The sequence below is a fragment of the Vanessa atalanta genome, chromosome 25 (assembly GCF_905147765.1).
Source record: "Vanessa atalanta chromosome 25, ilVanAtal1.2, whole genome shotgun sequence".
NCBI lineage: Eukaryota > Metazoa > Arthropoda > Insecta > Lepidoptera > Nymphalidae > Vanessa > Vanessa atalanta.
In genome coordinates this window covers 4,917,443-4,941,086 of record NC_061895.1, presented here as the reverse complement: position 1 = coordinate 4,941,086, position 23,644 = coordinate 4,917,443, and the positions used below count along the sequence as shown (strand labels likewise).

The 23,644-nt window shown below is 32.7% G+C and overlaps 2 protein-coding genes across 6 annotated transcripts in view; both read left to right on the top strand.

Moving 5' to 3' along the window:
- LOC125073808 (IQ motif and SEC7 domain-containing protein 2) overlaps nt 1-8,605 on the top strand; it is a 175,099-nt gene extending 166,494 nt beyond the window's left edge. For all 5 annotated transcript variants that reach the window (XM_047684871.1, XM_047684867.1, XM_047684870.1 and 2 more), the window contains 6 exons: nt 1,199-1,325; nt 1,935-2,138; nt 2,386-2,464; nt 2,805-2,935; nt 3,741-3,881; nt 4,739-8,605. In XM_047684871.1, the coding sequence (XP_047540827.1) occupies nt 1,199-1,325; nt 1,935-2,138; nt 2,386-2,464; nt 2,805-2,935; nt 3,741-3,881; nt 4,739-4,842 (786 nt within the window). In that variant the 3' untranslated portion in view covers nt 4,843-8,605. The remainder of the gene's footprint in view (nt 1-1,198; nt 1,326-1,934; nt 2,139-2,385; nt 2,465-2,804; nt 2,936-3,740; nt 3,882-4,738) is intronic.
- Nucleotides 8,606-12,642: 4,037 nt separating this feature from the next.
- On the top strand, nt 12,643-19,782 carry LOC125073737 (protein zerknuellt 1-like). The gene is made up of 7 exons (XM_047684752.1): nt 12,643-12,744; nt 16,727-16,851; nt 17,153-17,286; nt 17,363-17,405; nt 17,717-17,840; nt 18,768-18,912; nt 18,999-19,782. The coding sequence occupies exons 2-7, from the start codon at nt 16,727-16,729 to the stop codon at nt 19,691-19,693; spliced, it is 1,266 nt and encodes a 421-aa protein (XP_047540708.1). The 5' UTR covers nt 12,643-12,744; the 3' UTR covers nt 19,694-19,782.
- The last annotated feature ends 3,862 nt before the right edge of the window (nt 19,783-23,644 follow it).

Here is a 23,644-nt window from a genome sequence, read left to right as displayed (position 1 = left end):
AAGATGGTTGGAGACTTTCTAACACTTGGGATCCACTTATTAAAAATTTAAAATCCCAAATCCAACACACTGCAAGACCTAAAGATACAGTTAGTGCCTTCTGCGTGCAACCGGAACGCTACTCAAGATACCAATTAAGAAATCGTTGGCGGTAGTTGTAAATAATATTTCTTTTTAATTCGAACAGACAAATGTCACCTTAGTCTGCCCGTGACCACGAACACTGCAAAGTGCTCGAAACGTCGGGATGTTAAAATAAAATAATTAATATACGCGATTAAATCCGTTAAAAAACTAGTTTTATTTCAATGTGTAATAAGCGCGAAAATCTAAGACAACATCATATAATAATTCGTATAAAGTTAGAGAGTTTGTTCGTCTGTTTGTTTCAACGCGCTAATCTCAGGATGGTAGATCCTTAATTATATTAAATATTTCAGCGCTCGATAGTCAATTTATTAAATAAATAAATATAAATATTGGAAAACATCACATACATTACTCGGATCCCAATGTAAGTAGCTAAAGCACTTGTGTTATGGAAAACCAGAAGTAACGACGGTACCACAGACACCCAAGACAAAATAGAAAACTAATGAACTTTTTCTACATCGACTCGGCCGGGAATCGAACCCTACTCGACCACGAAGGTCGTTAAATACATCACGCTATGACAGTTCAATAATACCATTAACAAAAATTTCACAAGTACTGAATACAATACAATTAAGTGGACTACATTTTTTTCGTTTGCTTTAAATTAAAACTTGCTTTATAAATAGTTTGTCATCCGCCTTACGTCTAATTAATTGAATATTACATAATCTGCTATTGGTTTGTAATTAAATTACTTTAAATTATAATTAGAAGAATCGAAGAAAATTCAGCGACATTTATAACATTTGTGACTGACATAAAAAACATTGAAGCATTTTTTTTTTACTAAATACTTCACTAAGTACTTAAATAAATAAAGACTGCTTTAAATTATATAACACATTCTTTATTTGTTTTTACTGTACTGTACTGTACTTACTACTGGTACTGTACTGCGTATTTTAGCCTTATTTTTAAATGAATAAATATAAGCTATCTCATGAACACTTTGACTATCGTCCTAAGTGTTATAATTAGGGTTCAATATTTTAGATTAAAATCCAAGTTAATTCGACTCTAATATTTATGTAATTTTTCACAGGTGTTCCTCTTCAATGATCTACTTGTTATAACGAAGATCTTCAGCAAGAAGAAGTCGTCTGTGACGTACACGTTCAGGCAATCGTTCCCGCTTTGCGGCATGCTCGTCAACCTCTTCTCTGTACCACGTGAGTACGATAACCGTATTACTGTGATTGTACATGTAATTTTAATCGTATTACATTTTATTATTATCGTCGTATCGGTGCCCGTGTATTGTCAATTTACTTTGATGAGAATTGTCAATTTAATATTGCAAAGAGGTAAAAGTTACGGCTGTAAATGTTTTATTTAAAGGTAGGGTTTTGTGCAAGCCCGACTGAGTAGGTACCATCCATCCATAAGATATTCTCCGGTAAAGAGCAATACTGAGTATTATTGTATTCTGTTTTGAGTCAGTGTAACAGTGGCAGAATGGACATTATATCTTAGTTTCCTAAGTTGGTAAGTAGTGGTAGTGCATTGGCGATTTAAGAAATGTTTATTTGGCTTAGTTTTCACTGAATTGAATTAAAATAACATACTTCGTATATGTTAGTAAAATTCATAAAAGTATAGATATATTCTGTCAAATCAGTTACAGCTGATACCTTCCCAGGCTGTTTTTAACCGACATTGTCAACCTTAGATTATTTATCTACTATACATATTACGACACAATGAACCTGTGTTGCCATAATTCTAAATGAGTTTTAGTAAAGAAAAAATCTATTTACTGCTTATTTCTCGTTGTACAGATTATCCATTCGGTATACGTCTGTCTCGTCGCGTCGACGGTCGCCGACTGGCGACGTTCAATGCGCGCAACGAACACGACCGGTGCAAGTTCGCGGAGGACCTTCGGGAGAGTGTTGCCGAGATGGACGAGATGGAGGCCATGAGGATCGAAGCCGAACTCAACCGCGGGAAGGGGAGGAACACGGGAAACGCTTCCAGGAATGGTATGTGATCGTGATGTGATTTATTTGAACTTAACTATACCAAATTGTATATAAGTCGCGTGGAATAATAAAAAAAAATATTTCCAAAATTATGAGATTAAAGATCAAAATCAAAATCAAAATTAAAGAACTTGACATGAATCGAAACTTAAATCGAAACTAAAAAATTAAACTACCCAATAATTAAATTAACATGGCAATTATTTCTTTTATATGCTTAATTAAAACATCTCTTTCATTTTCGCAGTGATGGAGAATCGAGATAGTGGAGTGGCGGACGTCGAAATCGATCACCAACAATGCATGGACCATGTGCATGTCCACGGGTAAATAATAGTGATATATCCTTTGTTAAATATAATAAATAAGAGTATTAACAACAATTGCGTATAAATAGCAATTAGTAGTAAATTTCTATATACTTTTTTTTTTTTAAAGTAGCCAAAGTCGATAATGGCTAAGGCTCAATCGATGTTATACGTTAAAAGTACTTCACGAAGTGTCAAGAATACTTTTAATATGTACAAAGTTTCAGTAATCGGATAAACGATACCTTAACGGATTTAATACGCAAGAAAAAAATAATTCATTTTAACGTTTTACAATGTTTTATGAAAACTAAAACGGTAAAAAATAAAAAGAAAGTTAAATAATATTTTGTTACAGCGTTGTGGTACCCCCACCACCATCTTGTCCAGCCCCGTCAGCGCCGTCACGACTGTCGCAGAACCCACCGCCGACAAGCATCATCAAGCGGAACGTACTTAGCAACTCGCTCGTCGACATCAATGACCCCGGTATGGCCACACATATATTATTCAAATTCCATCTGCGCATATAAAATAAAGTAACAGCTTGTAAATATTCCATTACTGGGTATACACACACAACCGAGATAAGATATACTTGGTGGTAGGGCTTTGTGCAAGCCCGTCTGGGTAGGTACCACCCACTCATCAGATATTCTACCGCCAAATAATAGTACTCTGTATTGTTGTGTTCCGGTTAGAAGGGTGAGTGAGCCAGTGTAATCACAGGCACAAGGGACATAACATCTTAGTTCCCAAGGTTGGTGGCGCATAGGTGATGTAAGGAATGGTTAATATTTATTACAGCGTCTTTGTCTATGGGCGGTGGTGACCACTTACCATCAGGTGGCCCATATGCTCGTCCGCCAACAAATGCCATAAAAAAAAAATTGAACCGAAGATTAAGGTTACAAAATTGCACATATACTGAATTTCGAAAAGACGAAAAACAAGACGTTGTTTTCGGGCAGAGTAAACAAAAGTAATGCACATGCGTTCTATCTATATTTGCGCTATAATGCGCAAATGAATATATATAATACTCGTGCGCTATAATGAATCTTGCACGACAGTTACTCTCTTTTGAAAATTACCAAAATTGGCTTGGGACATATAACTTGAATGCTCCAATCACCCATATGGTCTGAATAAATATATCAAAGAGAGTTTGCTTGAGTGTGCTAACTCTTTACCGATGCAGCTTTCACATGGAACACCTGCTAACCTAAGAATAAGACCATACGAATGATAACGACGTCGACTGATAATTTGATAAAATATGTCGTGTCCCCAGTGGCTCTCGCAGCGGAGCGCCTGCAGCGTCGGGGCTCAGTGGGCTCGCTGGACAGCGGCATGTCGGTGTCGTTCCAGCAGGGCAGCCGCACGGCGCTGCACGCCACCTCGCCCCGACACCCCCCCGAGCAGCGCTCCCCCGGTGAGTACAGACACTTTGTATTCAAGTTCCAGTTATAATCCTGTAGTTTATTCCAACCACAAAAGGAATAAAAAGTAAAAGCCAAATAAACAACATTTTACAGTGAATTGACGCGATATCCTCGGTCGAGAGTTTGATTAATCTATGATATACATTATAATTTTTGCGTTTGAACAAAAAAATTGCATTGTGAACATTGACAAAGCTGTTAACGGAACTTTGGAGCTACAATTAAATTGAGTAGAGTATGAGTTGTTAAGTTGAATCGTGTTGTATTATAAATAAAGACATATTAATGTAAGTAGCACATAATAAAGGTGTTCAGAAATCGCATGGAATTTGTAAATCTAAGGTTTGTTTATCTTTATTCCTTCTTCGATTGGAATAGACTATAGTAACATTCACACGAGGCAGCATATTAGTTACTATATATCACGCTCTTGATACATCCAAATATATATAATATATCTAACCGTGCCAATATTTTATATGCTAACCTTACCTGACTTTACACAGATATTGAATACTTGGTAGTTAAGGGATTATATGTGATGTAGTAATTATTCACGCAGCTACAATATTGACATTTCTGCTAATACAGGCTGTTCTTTACTGATTACATAATTCAATATTCTAAAATTATTTGTATATGTAAGTGACGGCTTAATTTTTTAAGATGTACAATGTCTCACAAAAATTTCAGTGAAATTTTATGTAGAGATAGCATAAAACGAAATCACAATTTTTTTGTTCAATTAATTATTTTGTGTTTCATTGGTGGTATTGGTCGGTCGGTGGTATACCGGTGGTCGGTGATGGTAATAGATGTTTTAAATCAATTTTCTTTCATCTTCCAGGTCGATTGTTCGGAGGCATATTTCCTGGTCGTCAACGGAAATTGAGTGCATCAGGCGTCCCGGACACTAAGCAAGGACAAGTCGGGAAGAGCACAGAGGTTTAAAGATCAGGAATCGATTTTAAATCGATTATTTAACAATTTCTTCTAAACCTTAAAATCCCCGAAGGATTTATTTAAAAAAAAAAGCATATTTGCATTCAGGTTTAATTTTGGGAATATCTTTGAACTATTGTGAATTCAGAATGCTTTTTTCTAATCGATTATAATCGAATAAGCGTTGCATACGATTGCTATCTGATTTTATATCTTGCTATTTATATTGTAACCGGATAGACGTTTTTGATATTAGCTAGTTCGGGTTTTCTTAAGTGCCATCTTTTACGATAATTTCGAATCCCTTTGAAACGGGAGTAGACTTTATTTAAGTGCATTACATAAATCTTAATATTTGCAATTATTCGATATTATTAAGGGCGAATAATTGAATTATAAATTATACGAAATATGTTTCGTATCTCGGTTAATGGATTTTGGACATCTTTCGATAGTTGTGAGAGGACTTTAGGAGTATTGTAAGGTGGAAGTTGATGATTCAGGGTATAATGGGGGCGGGAAACAGTTTATTAAATGTTTTCATTATACTAGACGTGCCAATGATATATTACTATCATTCGACTTTACATTATTATAATTCATCGATACATAATATTGACATAATTCTCTTGAATTTTTTCATACGTAGACTCTTTCGTAATATAAGATTTAATTTTTAAATATTGCGGAAAGAGGTTTATTCGGATTTAACAACGAAATATAACGGATTATATAAGATTTTTGGGGCCACGTATTCGGGAAGGTTTTCTAGAAATTTAATTATTTTCTGAAAACTTTTGGACGGTAGATGTGGTTTAAGATATCGCTGAGACACAGGGTTAAGTAACCAAAATTCGATACGATTGTTTTGCATTGAACTAATTACATTATTGAGAACATAGTTTAGATAAAAGTATTTCGAAAATTGTATTCAGTGATTATTTAAAATTACGATCATTAAACGTATAATCCATTGCACGTTACCAGCCAAGAAGTATTAAAGATTCGTTTGATAAAAAAAAAAAGTTAATGTAAAATCAAAGAATTTTATCTTTTTTTAGAATAGTTGTAAATACGTTCAGAATATAGGATACCATAGATAATGTATAAACATCACATTATTCTTAATATTTCTTTCGGCACAAGGCATTTTATTATAACGCATAAATTATATAAAAAAAAATATATACGGTTTATTGTTGAAAAGTTATAGATATACATTCTTCAATAAAATATAAGCTTTTGGCGATTAAAGCCGTACAAATTCATTTCTATAGAGTTTTTAAAAACCTTTATTCTATCGAATCCTGGTCGGGTTCTGTCCATAGATTTATCCTACGCCAAATAAAATTTCTTGTCCATTTAGATAAAAAAAAAAAAAATGTGTCCTATATTGATTATCTTTATATTGACAATAAAACACCTATCGTTTATTCAAAGTTTGCCCGTTTATTTGATATACAAATACTTTATTTCGTGAATTAAACTTATATTAATAAAAATATTCGCGTAACCCAAAAAATCTCCATTTCCTTGGTTCAAAATTAATTACTGTATTTATTGGAATATTAATTCCGTCTTGAATTCCTCAATATTTCCTCCTAAATAAATTTAAGTTGTGTTGTTACCAGACTTTCTTGTATTACCATTTTTATATTTAATAAGAATGCTTTATTTTTATTATAATATTCTTTTTCTTTCGAATATTTTCTAAATTATTTAAATTTAATTACCAAATCTTTCTCAGATATTGATGTCTTAATACATTAAATATTTTCATCAGTTTTAATCCCTCAAATTTCCCTTTTAAAACCTTCTTAAAACTTTGCTTGTCTTTCTTGAGAACGATGGTTAGTTTAAATTGTTGTTCTGACATAACCATATCTAGAACTAAGCGGGTAGGAGAGAATTAAGCAAATTTGCTAATATTTAATGTGAATTTGTCATCTTTGAGATCGACTGAAAAATTTGTACTCCCACTTTTAAAGTTTTCTATATTAATTAGTTAATAATGTTGACTTTGTATCGATTATGTAGGCTTGTTGTTTCTACTGATTGATACGTGGGTAGATAGACAAATAATTGACTTGTTGACTTGGATTTTGACTCTTATTTCGAGCGTGTTAAGGTACGGGTGATGAAGAGGATGTTAAGGGGAATGTACTTAGGATCTATGGTAAATTGTTTGAATGATAATATTGATAAAACTTACTATTACTAGATACATGATTATTCGTATCGTTGCCTTGATTTTCTTTTAAACTTTGTCATATTTTCTTACTTTTATTACTTTTCAATTGAATTAATTACATTTTTCACAATTAATGAGGCTTTTTTTTTGTTAAAATTCACTTAAAAAGAACGCTACTATTTTCTTCTTTGTGATTTTTTCTCCTTGTCTTTGTACAAAAGTACGATAGCGTATACGTACCGTACAAATCTGAATGTTCTGTCCAATAAAATTATTGTACTGTTGAATCTCCATTATTAATCGTATATTGTAAGTTTTTATTTCAAATTTAATAATGTAAGAGGTTTAATTGGTCACAAGGATTTTGCAAAATATTTAAACCAATGAAATTTCTTTTACATTTATGCTTACAGTATTTTAGAGAAATTTGTTTTGTTGTCGTTTGGTATGGTTGACAGTAACTAATGATATATGTATTTTTTTTTTTTCAAATATATTATAAATAATACTAAAAGCAGAAATAGTAAAATTTTTGGGGCTGATTGAATCTCGTATGAATAAAAAAATCCATGTTTGTGCTATTTCTAATCTTAGAGTAATGCATTAATATAAAAGGAATTGATCACTTGTTTTGTCGTTGGATTTTGAACTATATTATAACGTAATAACTTTTAATATTGTGTGCGAGGTTTGTTTGTGATGACTTCGTGTACGTATTTCAAGCGAGATGCGTTTTACCTATTGAAGATAACTGAGTTTGTACGCTTTCTTGCGTTTTAAATACAAAACTGAAATATTTCGTTTTTTCAGTATGGCGTCAAATGCGTCCATTAATCATTAACCACGTACTCTTTCAATGGATTATTTATACGTTTAAAAATATTTAAGACTGGAAACTTTTATTTTTAAATTGTCAGGTGATTATTTGTAAAACTTTAAAAAAAAAACTATGTCATTCGTATTTGGAACGCATCTAAAGTTTGTGTGGAATGGTCTTTGTATTGCTTTTGTAAATTTCGCTTGAAGCCAAAGATGTATTTTTGATTGTGTTCACATAATATTCCAATGAACGTGTGTTTTTTTTTCGTTAAATTGTATATTTTTTCCAAAGTTGATTTGTTTGATGAATCAAAACGAGAAGTGAATTTATGTTATCTGTAATTTTATAAATTAGGTCCATGTCACATTAAGCTGAAGTATACATTAAATGATAATAAAATATATCGACTAACATTATTTACATGGAAACTAATTTTAAAAACAATACAGATTCTATTGAAGATGAACTTAGTGTGACGTGGGACTTGATAATTAGTTTGAAAGTTTATTTTTCTGTAATATAAACCATACTAACTTATATAACTTGTATGTATATTTTAGAGTTTGTCTAATATATATATTTTTAGTTGGTAATTGTTATTATGTAGTATTAAGCAATAAACGCGTTCGGCGTCTCCCTGTACGTCTGAACGTTGTATCATAATGTTGTTGAGAGTTGCTACAACTAAGTCACTTACATTAGTTTTATTTAAAAAAAAAACATGAATATGTATTTATTTATTAAATATGAATTAACATTCATGAGGGTTTTTGTTGTTTTATTTCTATGTCCTTTATTTTTTAATAATATTATAAGGTGTAACGATTAAGCTCTCTGAGATTCTTATAGTCAATTAGAAATTAGATTGTTAACAAGCATAGCAAAACCTTTTGATGAGCGTTTGCATAAAAATAACGAATCTCGTATAATGAATATATACATTTTTTTAACATTAATTTTAAACGAATCAATAATTTTAATGATTCTGATGAATACGCTATTTTTGACTGCTAAAATTTAAATCAAATAAGATTATCTATAACAATCAAATTTTCTATATTGAAACCATAAGTTTTAGTAAAAAAAATCTTGATTTACTAGAAATGGAAGACCCCGCTTGTAGTTCGAGCCTAAGTTACTAAATAATCTTAAGACAAATAAATGAATGAAATTAAGATATCTTACTTATTTATTTTAATAAAATGTATATAGGCAGTGAGTCTATAGTATATGCGCCATTCGCATATAAGGGAGTAGAGAGTGGTGACGAAAGGGGGGCGTGACGGCATAAGACGGCAACATGTCGTTTGCCGTCACGACTTTGAGAAGTATTGCCCTAAAAGCACGATGGATGTTGCTGATTATAATACATTATTGAGGTAGACTTCTACCAGATCATTGGATCTAACAAGATAAATTAAATATTAATGTACCACCAGTTCGGAATGGATCACCGAGAAGTACGGACAAGAAAATCTGTTACACGTTTCTACCAATTAATTAACATGAATATTTATATAAAAATAAATAATGTTTTTAAATATCTAAATATAGGCTTACATTTAAATAAAGATAAGATTATGTCGGAACGCCTCAATCTACCCACTAATTTTGGGTTTCAAGCCAGGCATCTTTGAAATTTTCAAGTTTTGAAAATTGCGACTTCATACTTTTTTGTATTTAATTTTCGTTGATACTTTTTTTTTGATGAATATGTAATTTATCTACTTGTAAGGCCATTTTATGAAATATAACTATTACTACTACTACTGTATTCGTTTTTTTAAACGCTCGTAGTATTCGAAGCAGTGAATATATTAAAGGTTTCTTAAAACGACAAAGTCTCACATTTTGTTAATTAATGGAACGATAAAAATAATTTGTAACTGTGTTTTTTAGATTCCGTTTTGCTGTAAAAATATCTTTATGGTTATGGAATGCAATCGCGAGATATGAACATTAACAGTACATACAAATATGGTCACAGGTAAACATTGGCGCTTTAAACAATAAGAACCATTCCTTACGTAGTCAATCGCAACCAAAATCAGAAAGATAAAATTTTTGGGCGTCCGCTTCGCGTGAAATGGACTCAGGACGCTGAGCACCGTACATTATGATAGAAAAGTTTTCAGCTTCAAACATTGCAGCATTGACTTAATGAAGGTCACCGAATGAATTATCATTTGATCGGTTTTCTACTCAAAGTGATCCCTACAGAAATACATGATTCAATCCCAGTGGATATATCCGCCAACATCAAATATTTTTCTTTATTACGTATATAGATACGCTAACTCAATTTGCCAGTACAGGATCCGATTCTTTTATATCATTTGCAGCATTTCGATAAGTTGTTCTAGCGACTTTGCAATACTGAAAACTATAATTAATTAGCAAATTGATGATGTGAAACTCGCCGTATTTTGTCCATAGCTGGCTGGCATGGCTGCAGTGCAACGCGCAACAATGTATAATATCCTCTTGTGCAGTTGAATCACCTTCATCTCATTCCTAGATATGGTTTTATCTGTATAAAAAAATTATTAAACAGCTGTATCTGTATCGATATAATTTTTTTTGATTTTTGCTCTACATCGAGCACTGTTTTTCTTTCTCGTAAACATGGTGATGTAGCCTGATCAGATCCGGCTTGCTTTAAGGACTGGAATTCGCCAAATCACTCTTGGGACCAATTTATATACGTGGGTTAGGGAGGAGTTGGCTATGTACATATTATACAATGCCAGATCACGATGATTAAGGTTGCCTCGGTGACATCTTGTTGAACTAGGAAATTAAAGACGCTAGCTCTATAAGGCGTTGTAATCATTAACAATGCCTCATCAATCCTCCCAGGGTTCCAAGATGCTATGTCCCTAGTGCATGCATTGCTGTTTGGTGCTAGAATATCTGATGAGTGGGTAACCACCCAGACCGGTTGAAGTCTTCACTAAGCCCTACCATCAAGGAGCATTGTTCTTTGTGCAACTGTTGTATTTCCGTCATCGCCCGGAGTTTAATTGTTTTCAGGCTGGTTTAGAGTTTCTATTTTTTCATTTGAAGATATGTCTTCACGTAAAGTCCCTCACTCTCCCAACCAAACGCAGCGGTGCCACTAAAAACAGCGGTACACACTGTGTCTTTTCATAACTGTGTCGAGCTGTTTCAGAGCTAACCTAATGGAGCTTCTCTGGAAATAGTCCGTGGGAGAGACACACTGGTTAACTAAACTTTTCTCTGTTACATGACCTTACACGGACCCGGCTGTGCCACTCTAGAACTCGCCAGCTCCAACAGACATCGGACCTTCGATATAATATGTTCTTCTATGTTATTATCTACTGATCTCTTATGGATAGTGTAATTTCTGATTTTATCCTTCAAAGATCGCGAACAAAACTTATTGTATAGAACTTCTATGTATACTGACTGGTAAGGTGCAGCAAGAGTGTCCAAACCTTTATTAAATATATTCGTTGCCTGTTTCGGGGCTATAGCTATCACATTGAACGATAAAAACAATTTTTCAATTGTCAATCGTCGGAATAATAACACCAATAGAATCATCCCAACGTACGCTTAAAGCCGCAACACCGACAGCGATACACATCACTTGTACGGCATCACCGCCCGCCTCCCCCAGCTGAGCTTGGCTTAGCACCGAAACGTACGGTGCATATACTTATATAGGTTTCGTAATAGTAAACGTCACTGGTTTTCTAGGCAGGATAAAAAGACATGGAGAAGATTATGAGATATTACTTATAAAAAAATATATTTTGAATTTATGAACGGCATGCGTTATTGTAATTCATATTATTACTTTTTAGTACACATTTTTAGATATTCTGTGTGTTTACGCATCGTTCTTTCGATGAAGTTAAGCTTATTGCTTAAAGAAAAAGAACCGATGGTAATCAATGTACGCAATGTACGCGTAAATTCATTCACTCTCTATTTCCTAACTCTCATAGTAGGATATAATCAGACATGCAGTGAGCGTCGAATTAGGCACAAAATCTATGAACCCTGGGCTGAGTTAAGCAGAGAGTTTTAAAAACGTTAAGTTTTTAACACCAATGATTTATAAATAATAATAAATACCAGTTATTATTCCAGAAACTATACATATAATTTTATGATAGGAAAAAAGCAAATGTAAGTTAATAAACGTTCTGGAAGTTAGAGCAAAAAAAAAATTAAAATCAAATTCCTTTATTAAATATAGAAGCATAATATGTACTTAATTATTGTTTGTTAATTTGAAAACACCCTGATCTGAGAAGAACTGACGAAAGAAACACCGGCTTTTTTTGACAATTTGATTTTTTTTAATATATATTCTCATGATTATGCCTCAATGATTCTTTAGCTCTAAAACTAAATTTGTAGCGAAAATCATAAAAATATTTTGGTGTTATAGTATTTTTTTACTTAAAAACATTATAATCCAAAATACTGTTATAGCTCGTGATTAATACCTATTACAAAATCAATAATGAAAAAATAATGTAAGCCTAGTAAACCTGATTCAGTTGTTTGTTATATCTAGTCAATTCTAACATTAGTATATTTTTAATTTTATTTATTATTTATTACAAAACCCAAAAAATATTGTTGTAGTAAAGTCAAGTAAATGTGTATACCGAAAAAAAAAATCCATCAGAAAGTAGGTACAAAGGTATCAATAATAATTCAAAAGTTAAATAAAATATTACACTTAAAAATAACTACTAAAAAATAAGAGCTGCTCCATTCATTTCTATAGTCCAATACTGTCAGTCGATCCTCTCTGTCCGCTTCAGTACAACCGACCACGTGACAATAGTTGCTGCCTTCGACGCGATTTTTCATTTATCGAAAAGCATTTATAAAGCATGGAAACATATTTATAAGGGTGAGTTTTTTAATTAAATTATATTGTAAACTAATTATCAATATTTAATTATGTGTGATTAGTGTGTTTAAGCGTTTAGTTCCATGAAACTTTTAAAGATAAGATATGAGAATTTTAGATATTTTATTGTTTTATTCTTTTATGTATTTATTCTTAGAACAATACATTTATTTATAAAATTGGAATAATTCCTTTTTTTAATTATTCCTATTTTTTATTTTTTACTGAAAATTCATAGAGATTTTGAACTAGGTATTATTATATATTTTTAATCATATCAAAAATAGTTTTTATTAGGTTTAGTGGTTCATTCAAAGTTCACTTGTTTCTGTTTAGATAATTTGTAATTTTAAATCAAAAGTATTGTCATATTTAATAATTTTTCACTTAAATTTAAGCACTGCATTAAATCAATAATATTTTATAACAAATAACTAAAACATTTAAACCACGACACCATATTTTTTTTACACAATTTGACTAAAAGTATTTTTAACTGTAGAACGTAAAAAACCGCCATTTCGTTTATTATTGATGTCAAACTAGTGACAGATGTCAAACTTTTGGCGCGAAAAAGAAGCACGCGCGGCCGCGAACGCGCCAACAAAACTGTCTTCTAAGTTGTAAAGGGAAAACACAAATTATCCTCATTTAGTAGTAATTTAATAAACTTAACTAAATTATAGGCATTTAATTCAATTTAAGCATTGTCGGCGCGGCTCGGTTTGCATTGTGACGGTCAATCACCTTCCGTGTTCATAGTTTCTAAACAAACAACATAATTGAACTTTCTATTGATTTAATTAATATTATTTAGCTTAAAAACTTTTTAAAATATTTCCTTGATTGATTTATTCTTATTAATTTCACAAAAGAAAGTAAAAATATTTTAACGATGTTTTTTTATTTAAGTACAATTCTATAAAAAATCTTGTTTTTATTGTTTTCAGAACGTTATTTTGAGTGTTAAACATTCGATTTTTAAATTCTCTCTTTCGAATTATTTTGTATTCGACATATTAAACGTAATTAATTAACGATCAATTATTTGTATTTATTAATACTAATACTACATACATATTAGATATTCGAAACACATATATCCGCATTGAATGAGTTGTTGATTTAATAAAATAAAATCATTCAATGATGTATCGTGATACATTTAAAAAAAAAATCTTAAAGCTAGCTTTAAATTTGTTTATTTAGCGTTTTAAAATTGGAATCCAATAAAAAAATAATGTTATTCCGGAGCGAAGTTAAATAAAATACATTAAATATTAATAAGGTAGAGTTTCATTGAAATCATTTAAAATTTTTATTGTGAAAACTATGATGGCTCAGTCGATATTCTATGCTAATTTTAACCGATGATCGCGGGTTTAAATACAAACGGTTTATTAATTTTGTCGGCTATGAATTAAAGCTTTTTTGTGAAAAACCATAGAATACCAGTCCGTATTATAAAAATGTCACCAATTAGCGTTAATTAGAGTGAAAAAATCTTCTCTTTAAACAATAGTAGTATTTTTTTTAAATTAAACGCCTAATTTAAAATATGTACCTATTGTTTTTTTATTTTAGAATATATGTAGGCATAATGGTCAGTGGTCATCACCGGCCATAGACATTGACGCAGAAATATAAACCATTCCGTAAATCGCCAATGCGACACCAACCTTGGGAACAAAGGTGTCCTTTGTCCCTGACACTGGCTCACTCACATTTCAAACTGGAACACAAAAATACTAAATACGAAGAACATAATGTTGATCATTAGTCAGGCTGAAATATAAATAACAAAGATATTAACTGCGTCGTTCAATCTTTGATTATATTATAATAAAAAAAAAAAAAAAAACAGTTGAATTTAATTAAATATACTAGAGTTTATACATATTGTATGTATTATATGATTATAAGCTAAATACATATAACAGTGACGCATACATTTTGATTATCGTAAAGTAATTAATAGTACGACATTACAACTGTCTAACGCGTGACTAGTAATTCAGTATGCAAAACGCATTATACATCGTTATTCAAATTCAATCGGTTAAGTTATTAGCTAGTATCTAAGCTATTTTATTATAAAATTCTATGTTACTTTACATCATAGTACTTTAATTTGAGCACAAAAATGGCGTTCGCTTTAGAGGCTAGTTCAAACTCGCTTCTTGCCTGATTTCATCAAATTCGATTCAGTGGTTTGACCGCGAAAGCTTAACACACAAACAAACAGAGTTACTTTCGTGTGTATAATATTAGAATAGATTTTGGTTGTTTGATTTTGTTTTAATATATGTTTCCGATTTAAAATGGCCACAATAGTTAAAACACTTGAATGTTGTGGGTTCAAATCTGGTCAAGTAATATTAATTTTGTGAACGTAAATGTGAGTAGGTTGAAATTCTGCCGAATATCTATCCTCACATGGGAACAGTGGGGTGGACTAAACTCCAAATTTTGTCTTCAAGAGTAGATGCCTTTTCCTAGCAGTGATTCACTGGTGAAAACTATAAAAGACTATTAAAATAACTGTCAAAACAGATATTTTATTTAAGAATAATTCGTATAGAGTCGAAAATTGCTCAACTGATACTTTTGACCTTTGACCTTGAATAGTTTTTCTAGTAGATCTAATATACCTTTAATCATATACAGAATTCTTAAGAATTATACCGATTTTTAGTTATATAAGAATATTTATAAGTTCTCACTATTATTTACATTAGAGATGAATTTCGTGTTTTTAAATATTAAAATTGTAATATGTCTTTATTCTTTTATAAATTTAATAATGACAACATTAAAAATATGTTCATCGTTCATGAATTATTTAAAATATTTAAGGAATATGTGGAACAGTTTGTTTTCGAAGTTCAAACCAAATGATGAAATACTCCAAGAATAATAGCGAAGGAAACAGTTTCTTTTTTTCTAAAAGTCGCATGATTAATACAAACGTTAAACTAAATACGTTCTGGCAGCACGCGATAAGTTATTCGAAGGAAAACATTGATTTTACAACGAATATGCCGTGTAGGTTAGTCGTTTATTTTGACGTCAGAACGTATTTTGGTAAAACTAATCGTTGACTTGTGTTTTAAGTGAATCCCGATTCAAGTTTATTGATTTAAATGGGGATAATAATAATCTTAGATATCTCTTGGAACAAACGAACACTCTTTACGACATCGATAAACGTTTTCAATGAGCATAAATTACATTAAAACATAAAACTACGACATCAATTATAAATTTAATTTTATTATAATACTATGACAATGTAACTTAAGAAAAATATTATATTAATAATGCTAGGTCATAACTTTCTTAATATAATGATAATAATACGCTTTATTACATGACAAGTAATAACAATTTTAGATACAAATAATAATACATAAGTACCGTTTATTAACTCGCACAACTCGTACAAAGTATTTACTCGCCTGTGAATTAAAAACAACATTTCAAGACCTTACATTACATATCCAAAGATTATATTAAATACTAGCTGGTGCCCGCGATTCCGGTCGCGTGACTATTTTTGAGTAGAAGGTTTGGAGCATATTCCACCACGCTGCTCCAATGCGGGGTTGGTGGAATACACGTGTGGCAGAATTTCGTTGAAATTAGACACATGCAGGTTTCCTGACGATGTTTTCCTTCACCGCCGAGCACAAGTTGAATTATAAACACAAATTAAGCACATGAAAATTCAGTGGTGCTTGCCTGGGTTTGAACCGAAATCATCGTTTAAGATGCACGCGTTCTAACCCCTATCGGTTCTCTACACATAATATTTTAGAATAAAATACAAAGTAAAACTTTACATGGTACGGTTGAATTTTTTTATATTTATTAGTTCATAATAATATAATTTAGGGAAAACTGTCTTGACTGTCTTTTATGAAATATCTTCAAGTATTTAAAATAATTAGAACTTCAAAATATTTTTGAAATCTCATTTCAGATGGAGGAATCATTGGATCGTGAAGCGAACGCCAGCGCGTCTGGCTTCGATTCTGCAGCCATTTTAAATGATGACGTCTCACCCACCACTAGCTTCTGTTATAATATACCAAATCTCTTTAATGGGTAAGTAATATGACGGGTTCAAACCCGGGCGAGTACCTTAGAATTTAGAGCTTAATTTGTATTTATAATTCATCTTGTAGTCGGCGGTGAAGCAAAGTATTGCGAAGAAAGAACATGTTTTGTAGTTTAATGCCAAAAAAAAATCAATGATTTCTTAATTTTTTTGAAAAAATTCTTTTATTTCAGACATTATTAATAATCAATGGAACAAAAACAATAAAATACACTTTTGATATTATTATTGAAAAAATAATTATAAAATAAAATTCAAATATGTTCTTACATATTTTTGAACTTCCAGTCTAGGCCCCGGATCAGTTCTTTGCGAGCGTCCTGACGCAGAGGTAAACGACACGTACACTTCTAACCCGGAACCCTCAGATGAGACCGGGGACAACCAGCAGTACGAAGAAGATGAGGAATATTCACCTAACAGTAAGAAAGAAAAATCTTAAAATTAATTTAAATTAACAAACAGTAATTTTACCAATAAAATAAATATTAATTTCAGGTTCAAAGAACGACATCCCGAAACGAAAACAACGGCGTTACAGGTAGGAGAACAAACCGGATATAATTATACTTTTTCTTTTAATATATTCTATTTTTATAAAATAAAAGCTTGTTTTTTTTAATTACGGTTATTTATTTTAACTTAATTATACACCAGCTGTCTTTTTCGCTGGCTTTTAATTAAAAGGTTTAATCAATAATTAACACGAATTAAGGATGTAAAAAGTGCTCAAAATAAATACCTGATCATCAGTTAAGACTCACCAGTCTTTTAATAAATCAAACATAATTATTTTATTTGATAACTATGGCAGAGTGTTTTTTTTTTTAAATCGCAAAGTTTTTTTTTTAGGACGACATTCTCGAATGTCCAATTGGAGCAGCTGGAGGCAGCTTTCCATAAAACTCACTATCCCGATGTTTTCTTTAGAGAAGAACTCGCGATGAGGATAGATTTAACAGAAGCTAGAGTTCAAGTTAGTATAGCACTTTTTATTAGTCATTTTTTGAAATTGTATCACTGTAATAGCCATAGATCGCACCTCTAGAACTAGACTACACTTGAAATAAAACTAGTTTTTAACGGATTTACACACTTTACACTTCTTTTCACGCTCGAAACGTCGGGATGTTAAAATAAAATAATTAAAATACGCGATTAAATCCGTTAAAAACTAGTTTTATTTCAATGTGTAATAATCGCAAAAATCTAAGACAACATTAGACTACACTTGATTCTTCTTGTTGCCTGATCTAATAAGCTTCTAAACTACACTGTTACATTTTTACTGTGGGTATGGATTTGAAGATAACAGTTTTGGTTACTTATCTATTTAATGGGAAGAAACTAAATTTACAGATCTTACAATAAGTTTAGTTACTTAATTTAGTTTACAGCTTTTGTAAATTTGAATTCAAAAAAAAAATCAATGCATTATAATTTATCTTATTGAATATTAAAATTTAGTAAAAACCGTAACATAACAGGAGTCCATTGCGATTGTAATTAATGTTGACGTGATTATATCTGATACGGGCTGTATCGGGATATTTTTCTTTACTATCAAACACGACATATAAATACGTAAATACGTACGTAAATTATTCGATTTTAGAAGTTAGAATTATCATAAAACTCATAAGAAAATAAACAGTTGCAAATCAGTTTTTTTGTTATAATTTAAAATATAATCGTCAGTAGAAAGGAAGTAAAGTTAAAGCGACAAAACGGTGGTGTGAAATACGGTTTGAAGTATTACCACTTGTTTCAATAAAGATGCGCTATTTTTTCAATAATATATGTATATATATTATATACATATCATTGTGGGAAAATAATTTGTATAAAATTATATATAATAATGTGTAGTTAGATTTCTTATTTGAAAATATTTTTCAACCAGGTATGGTTTCAAAATCGGCGCGCAAAGTGGCGTAAACAGCAGAAAGCTGGTTGTGAGCCATATCCTTCTCGATCTACGAGATCTCCAGACCCCAGATCTCCATCAGCTCTAGCGCTTGAGATGAGAGACTTCATCACCATACCGGGTAATAATGACAACCTCGTAAAACTTTGGACATAAAAATGTGATTGACTCGAATCCTATCGTAATGTTTTTTTTTTCATATTTTAGTGTCATCATCACAAATAATAAATTTGGCTGAAACATCGAATCCAAACAACTATATGTCAAAAGCGAAGCAACAAGGACCAGCCATACACATATCAGCGCTACCAACTCGACAGAACAGCCAAGTTGATCTACCGTCGTTTTCAATACCACTTCAATACAACTTAGGATCATTCAAGAAGTTAGAAGATGCACAGATAGATGTAGAAGCTTCAACCTCGGATCATCAATCTCAGAATCCTTGGGATACAAGAATGATGCCAAATTTTAATTTAATGAACATAAAACCGCTTTTAGAAAATCGAGAAAATTTAGAAATGGCTGAAGTAAAATATGAAGTGAAAAACGAAAACGTTAGATCTTATAATGAAATAACGAATTCAATTCAAGCTTCATTAGAACCTGATGATATTCTAGGCAAGGAATCCGTGTTAGAAGGTCAGACGATATCCCCAGATTTCGAAATTGAAAGATACCAAAATTATCACAATGAAACCGAGAAACGGTATAGGGATTCAAGTTTTGATGATTCCATGATAGAAGACGGTAGAAATGATTTCGTATGTGACAGTGATTTTCTTTGTAAGAGCAATTATGAGAAAGTCGATGAGAAACGAAACGATTTCGAAGAATGTCATTTATTAGACACAGATAACAGCGTAGCTGTCAACATTAGTAATTTCGAAAGCAATCTATAGTTACCTAAACATTCAATGTTTACTAATAATTTTAAACACGTTATTTTTAAATATATTATTTTGTTAAGTCAATAAACGATTCTAGTCAAGATGATTCTTCTCATTTTAATCAATATAATATCTGGGTCTCGAAGGAAACTTTGTCCCGTTTCGAAGTTTCGAGATAATTGTGTAATTATTATAAGTCGGAGAGAGAACTTTTCGTACATCTTAATGTGTAAATCATCAGTTTTTCTACGTTCATAAGATAATTGTATTTAAGGCTCTAATAAAGTGAACTGCGCTAAATCTTAAACATTTCCAGGTGTAATAAAATATGTTTCTGATAAAGTATTTCTTTAATGATCGAGGTTCCGTCTTTGAGGAAACTTGCATGTAACAGGAGAAATTATGGACATTGTACGTATAGTCTATTAACTTGTAGGAGCAGCCTGGTGGAATAATCTTAACATGTTAGGAGTGAACGCCTCAGGGGAAAATTTACGTTATGTTATTGATATGTTGTTAATAAAACATAGTCGTAGTATCTGTTACTGTGTTATACATATATAAATTGATGGTATTATCAATATATTTGATCACAGCAGCTTCTTCACGCAACAAAGGTAGTTTAATTTTTTTTTTTAAATCTTGAGCTATATTTATATAAATGGACAAAACACATCACTTTAGTACATTTTATTCGGTAGCTATCAACGAGCTTTACAGTTATCAATAAAGGAAAATAAACGCTATAAACATGAAAAATCATATACGTTTTTTTTTAATTTTCAATAAATATTACGGTCGAATTTGCCACTGGGCGACTGCTACAGTATTAATAATATGTATTTTGTCTGACTCGCCACCTCTTGGCTACGAATAAATGCAATATCTTTTTTAAATATTCAAGTTTAAAAACTATTTGCTACAAGCACTCTTAAAACTCTAGTGTTTTCCACACACTTTAAAAGTATATTACCAAGACGGTGTAATCTTGGTCTATAAATCGACTATTAAAGTTCGCGAAAGTCATTTATTTTTAATACTAACACATGTTGCCATTCGAATAAGCTACTGAATTCTAGCACCTTCGTTGTTACCGTAATAGCGTTTTGTTGTTATCTTGTTTCGTTTTAATACCGACTTTCTTTTTAATAAACACAAAGACACGACTAAAATATACTCGTAGTGTAAAAGTAATTAAAACACTTTTTTTTTTAATGTTGTCATTATGGCATTTAATGTAGGAGTATTTAGTGATTTAGTAAGTGGAATTATGTACTTTTAAATGACTAAAATGAAAAAAAATAATTAATGTTTTTAATTAACATTGCTTTACTGAATATTATTTAACAAAGTTTTGTAAATAGTTGCGTTTAAAGAATAGGCTCAGCGGTCTGTCCTGGCTAAATTCTTTGTGGGTAAGGGCAGGTTTGAACGAGGATGAACTTCAATTAAGAGTTAGACTCGCTTAGATTTCCGTACTACTCTATCTCGAGAATTTAAGGACCTTACGTTTCCCTGTAAAGCTTTTTTAATAATATTTATTTAATATATACAGGTATATGTGTATATATTTTTGCTGAATTAGTCGTTATGTTATAAATTACAAATCACTTTATAATAAAAGCAAAGTTTATTTGAATTTCTATTAACATTTATTATATTGGACACTTGATGTGACGTATATATTTGAAAAATAGGTTTTTAAAACACAAACATGCGTTTAAGAAGGCGTGTATCGTCTTTTAGTTTAGATGGCATTTTTGTTGGGAGAAATTGTAATGACTACCGACTTCTTTTTTTTTATTTTTTTATTGCCCGGGAGGGCAAATTACTCTGCTCCACCTGATGGTAAGTGGTAGTAGAGTCCAAACGCGACGACGGCTAGTGCAGTTGGGAAAGGTGATCTGCTCTAGCCGCCCCCGCCTTGCCGGCCCGCAAGATGCCTCTTCACGCCTCGCTTGAAGGAACCCAGGTCATAAGAGGAGGGGAATACGTGCGCTGGTAAAGAATTCCATGTTTTGGAAGTGCGACAAAGAAAAGAGTTGCCAAATTTCTTTGTACGCGATGGAATTGATGTCACAGTTAGGCGGTGACATCGAGAACCAGCACGCGTGGACTTGTGAAGGAAAGGGGAAGCAGGAATAAGGGAGAATAGTTCCTCTGAGCACTCGCCGTGACACATTCGATATAAAAAATATTAAATACAAACTTCAAATAAATGTGCTAATCATTATGGGTTATATACTAATTGCCATATCTTTTCTTATAAGAATAGAACATTATTTACATAATAATTGTTACCGTACAAATCATGACCGCGTGGAATTGTGTGCAAGAATGCTAGGAGCATAATATTTTAAACATATAACAATAATATATATTCATTTTGGACCTTGGATTAGTGCAAGTAGCTTCTTTAAAAGACCTCGCCTTTTTGCCTCCAATGGTGACAAGAGGACGGGTTAGTTTTTTGCCCAGATGATCGGAGCTGCGATTCAAAAAGCAATGCTATGCATTCTTGCTACCAATCCACGCGGTCATGATTTATACAGTAACTATATTCTAATTCATTATTGTATATATTTAACGTATTGTTAATAATTCTTATGTAAATAATTTTTATAATCATATTCATTTTTACATTACATACATACATTAGCAGCCCGTAAATGTCCCACTGCTGGGATAAAGGCCTCCTCTCCCTTTGAGGAGAAGGTTTGGAGCATATTCCACCACGCTGCTCCAATGCGGGTTGGCGGAATACACATGTGGCAGAATTTCGTTGAAATTAGACACATGCAGGTTTCCTCACGATGTTTTCCTTCACCGCCGAGCACGAGATGAATTATAAACACAAATTAAGCACATGAAATTTCAGTGGTGCCTGCCTGGGTTTGAACCCGAAATCATCGGTTAAGATGCACGCGTTCTAACCACTGGGCCATCTCGGCTCATTTATCTTATAATATTATTCATGTTATAAGCCAGTTTACTGAATTTTTTTTTTTTTTTTATTGCCCGGGAGGGCAAATGACTCTGCTCCACCTGATGGTAAGTGGTAGTAGAGTCCAAACGCGACGACGGCTAGTGCAGTTGGGAAAGGTGATCTGCTCTAGCCGCCCCCGCCTTGCCGGCCCGCAAGATGCCTCTTCACGCCTCGCTTGAAGGAACCCAGGTCATAAGAGGAGGGGAATACGTGCGCTGGTAAAGAATTCCATGTTTTGGAAGTGCGACAAAGAAAAGAGTTGCCAAATTTCTTGGTACGCGATGGAATTGATGTCACAGTTAGGCGGTGACATCGAGAACCAGCACGCGTGGACTTGTGAAGGAAAGGGGAAGCAGGAATAAGGGAGAATAGTTCCTCTGAGCACTCGCCGTGACACATTCGATAGAAAGCGCTGAGTGCCGCTATCTCTCGACGCAATTGTAAAGGCTCGAGGGTGTTGGTGACCTTTACATCGCCAATAATGCGAACCGCACGTCGCTGCAACCGATCCAAAGCCTCCAGTAGGTACTTAGCGGAGCCATCCCAGAGGTGCGAGCAATATTCAACGCAGGACCGTACCTGTGTTTTATACAGCAGGAGCAGTTGAGCAGGCGTGAAAAAACGCCGCACCTTGTTCAGGACTCCGAGTTTACGTGAGGCTGTTTTAATAACAGCCTCGATGTGATCCTTTGGATTGAGGTCGCACCGAACGTCGATTCCCAGTATGGCGACTTTGCTATGTATCTCCAGCGTGGTGCCACAGAGGGAAGGAGGAGGGGAAAATGGTGACTTTTTCGCTGTGAGAGCGCACACCTGTGTTTTCTTGGCGTTAAACTCAACAAGATTGTCAGAGCCCCATTTGGCGATGAGTCCTAACGTCCTATCGAGCTCAACAACAAGATCCCTCCGTCTCTCCTCAGTTTCCGCCCGTCCAGCCGCTGCGCGTCCGTGGTATCCCCCGTGCACTGTACTGTCAT

What these genes read in the sequence shown, in the direction of transcription:
- LOC125073737 (XM_047684752.1), top strand. Translation starts at nt 16,727, where the DNA reads ATGGAGGAATCATTGGATCGTGAAGCGAACGCCAGCGCGTCTGGCTTC. An exon ending in TAACAGAAGCTAGAGTTCAA is followed by an intron (nt 17,841 to 18,767) that starts GTTAGTATAGCA and finishes TTTTTCAACCAG; the next exon opens with GTATGGTTTCAAAATCGGCG. An exon ending in AGACTTCATCACCATACCGG is followed by an intron (nt 18,913 to 18,998) that starts GTAATAATGACA and finishes TTCATATTTTAG; the next exon opens with TGTCATCATCACAAATAATA.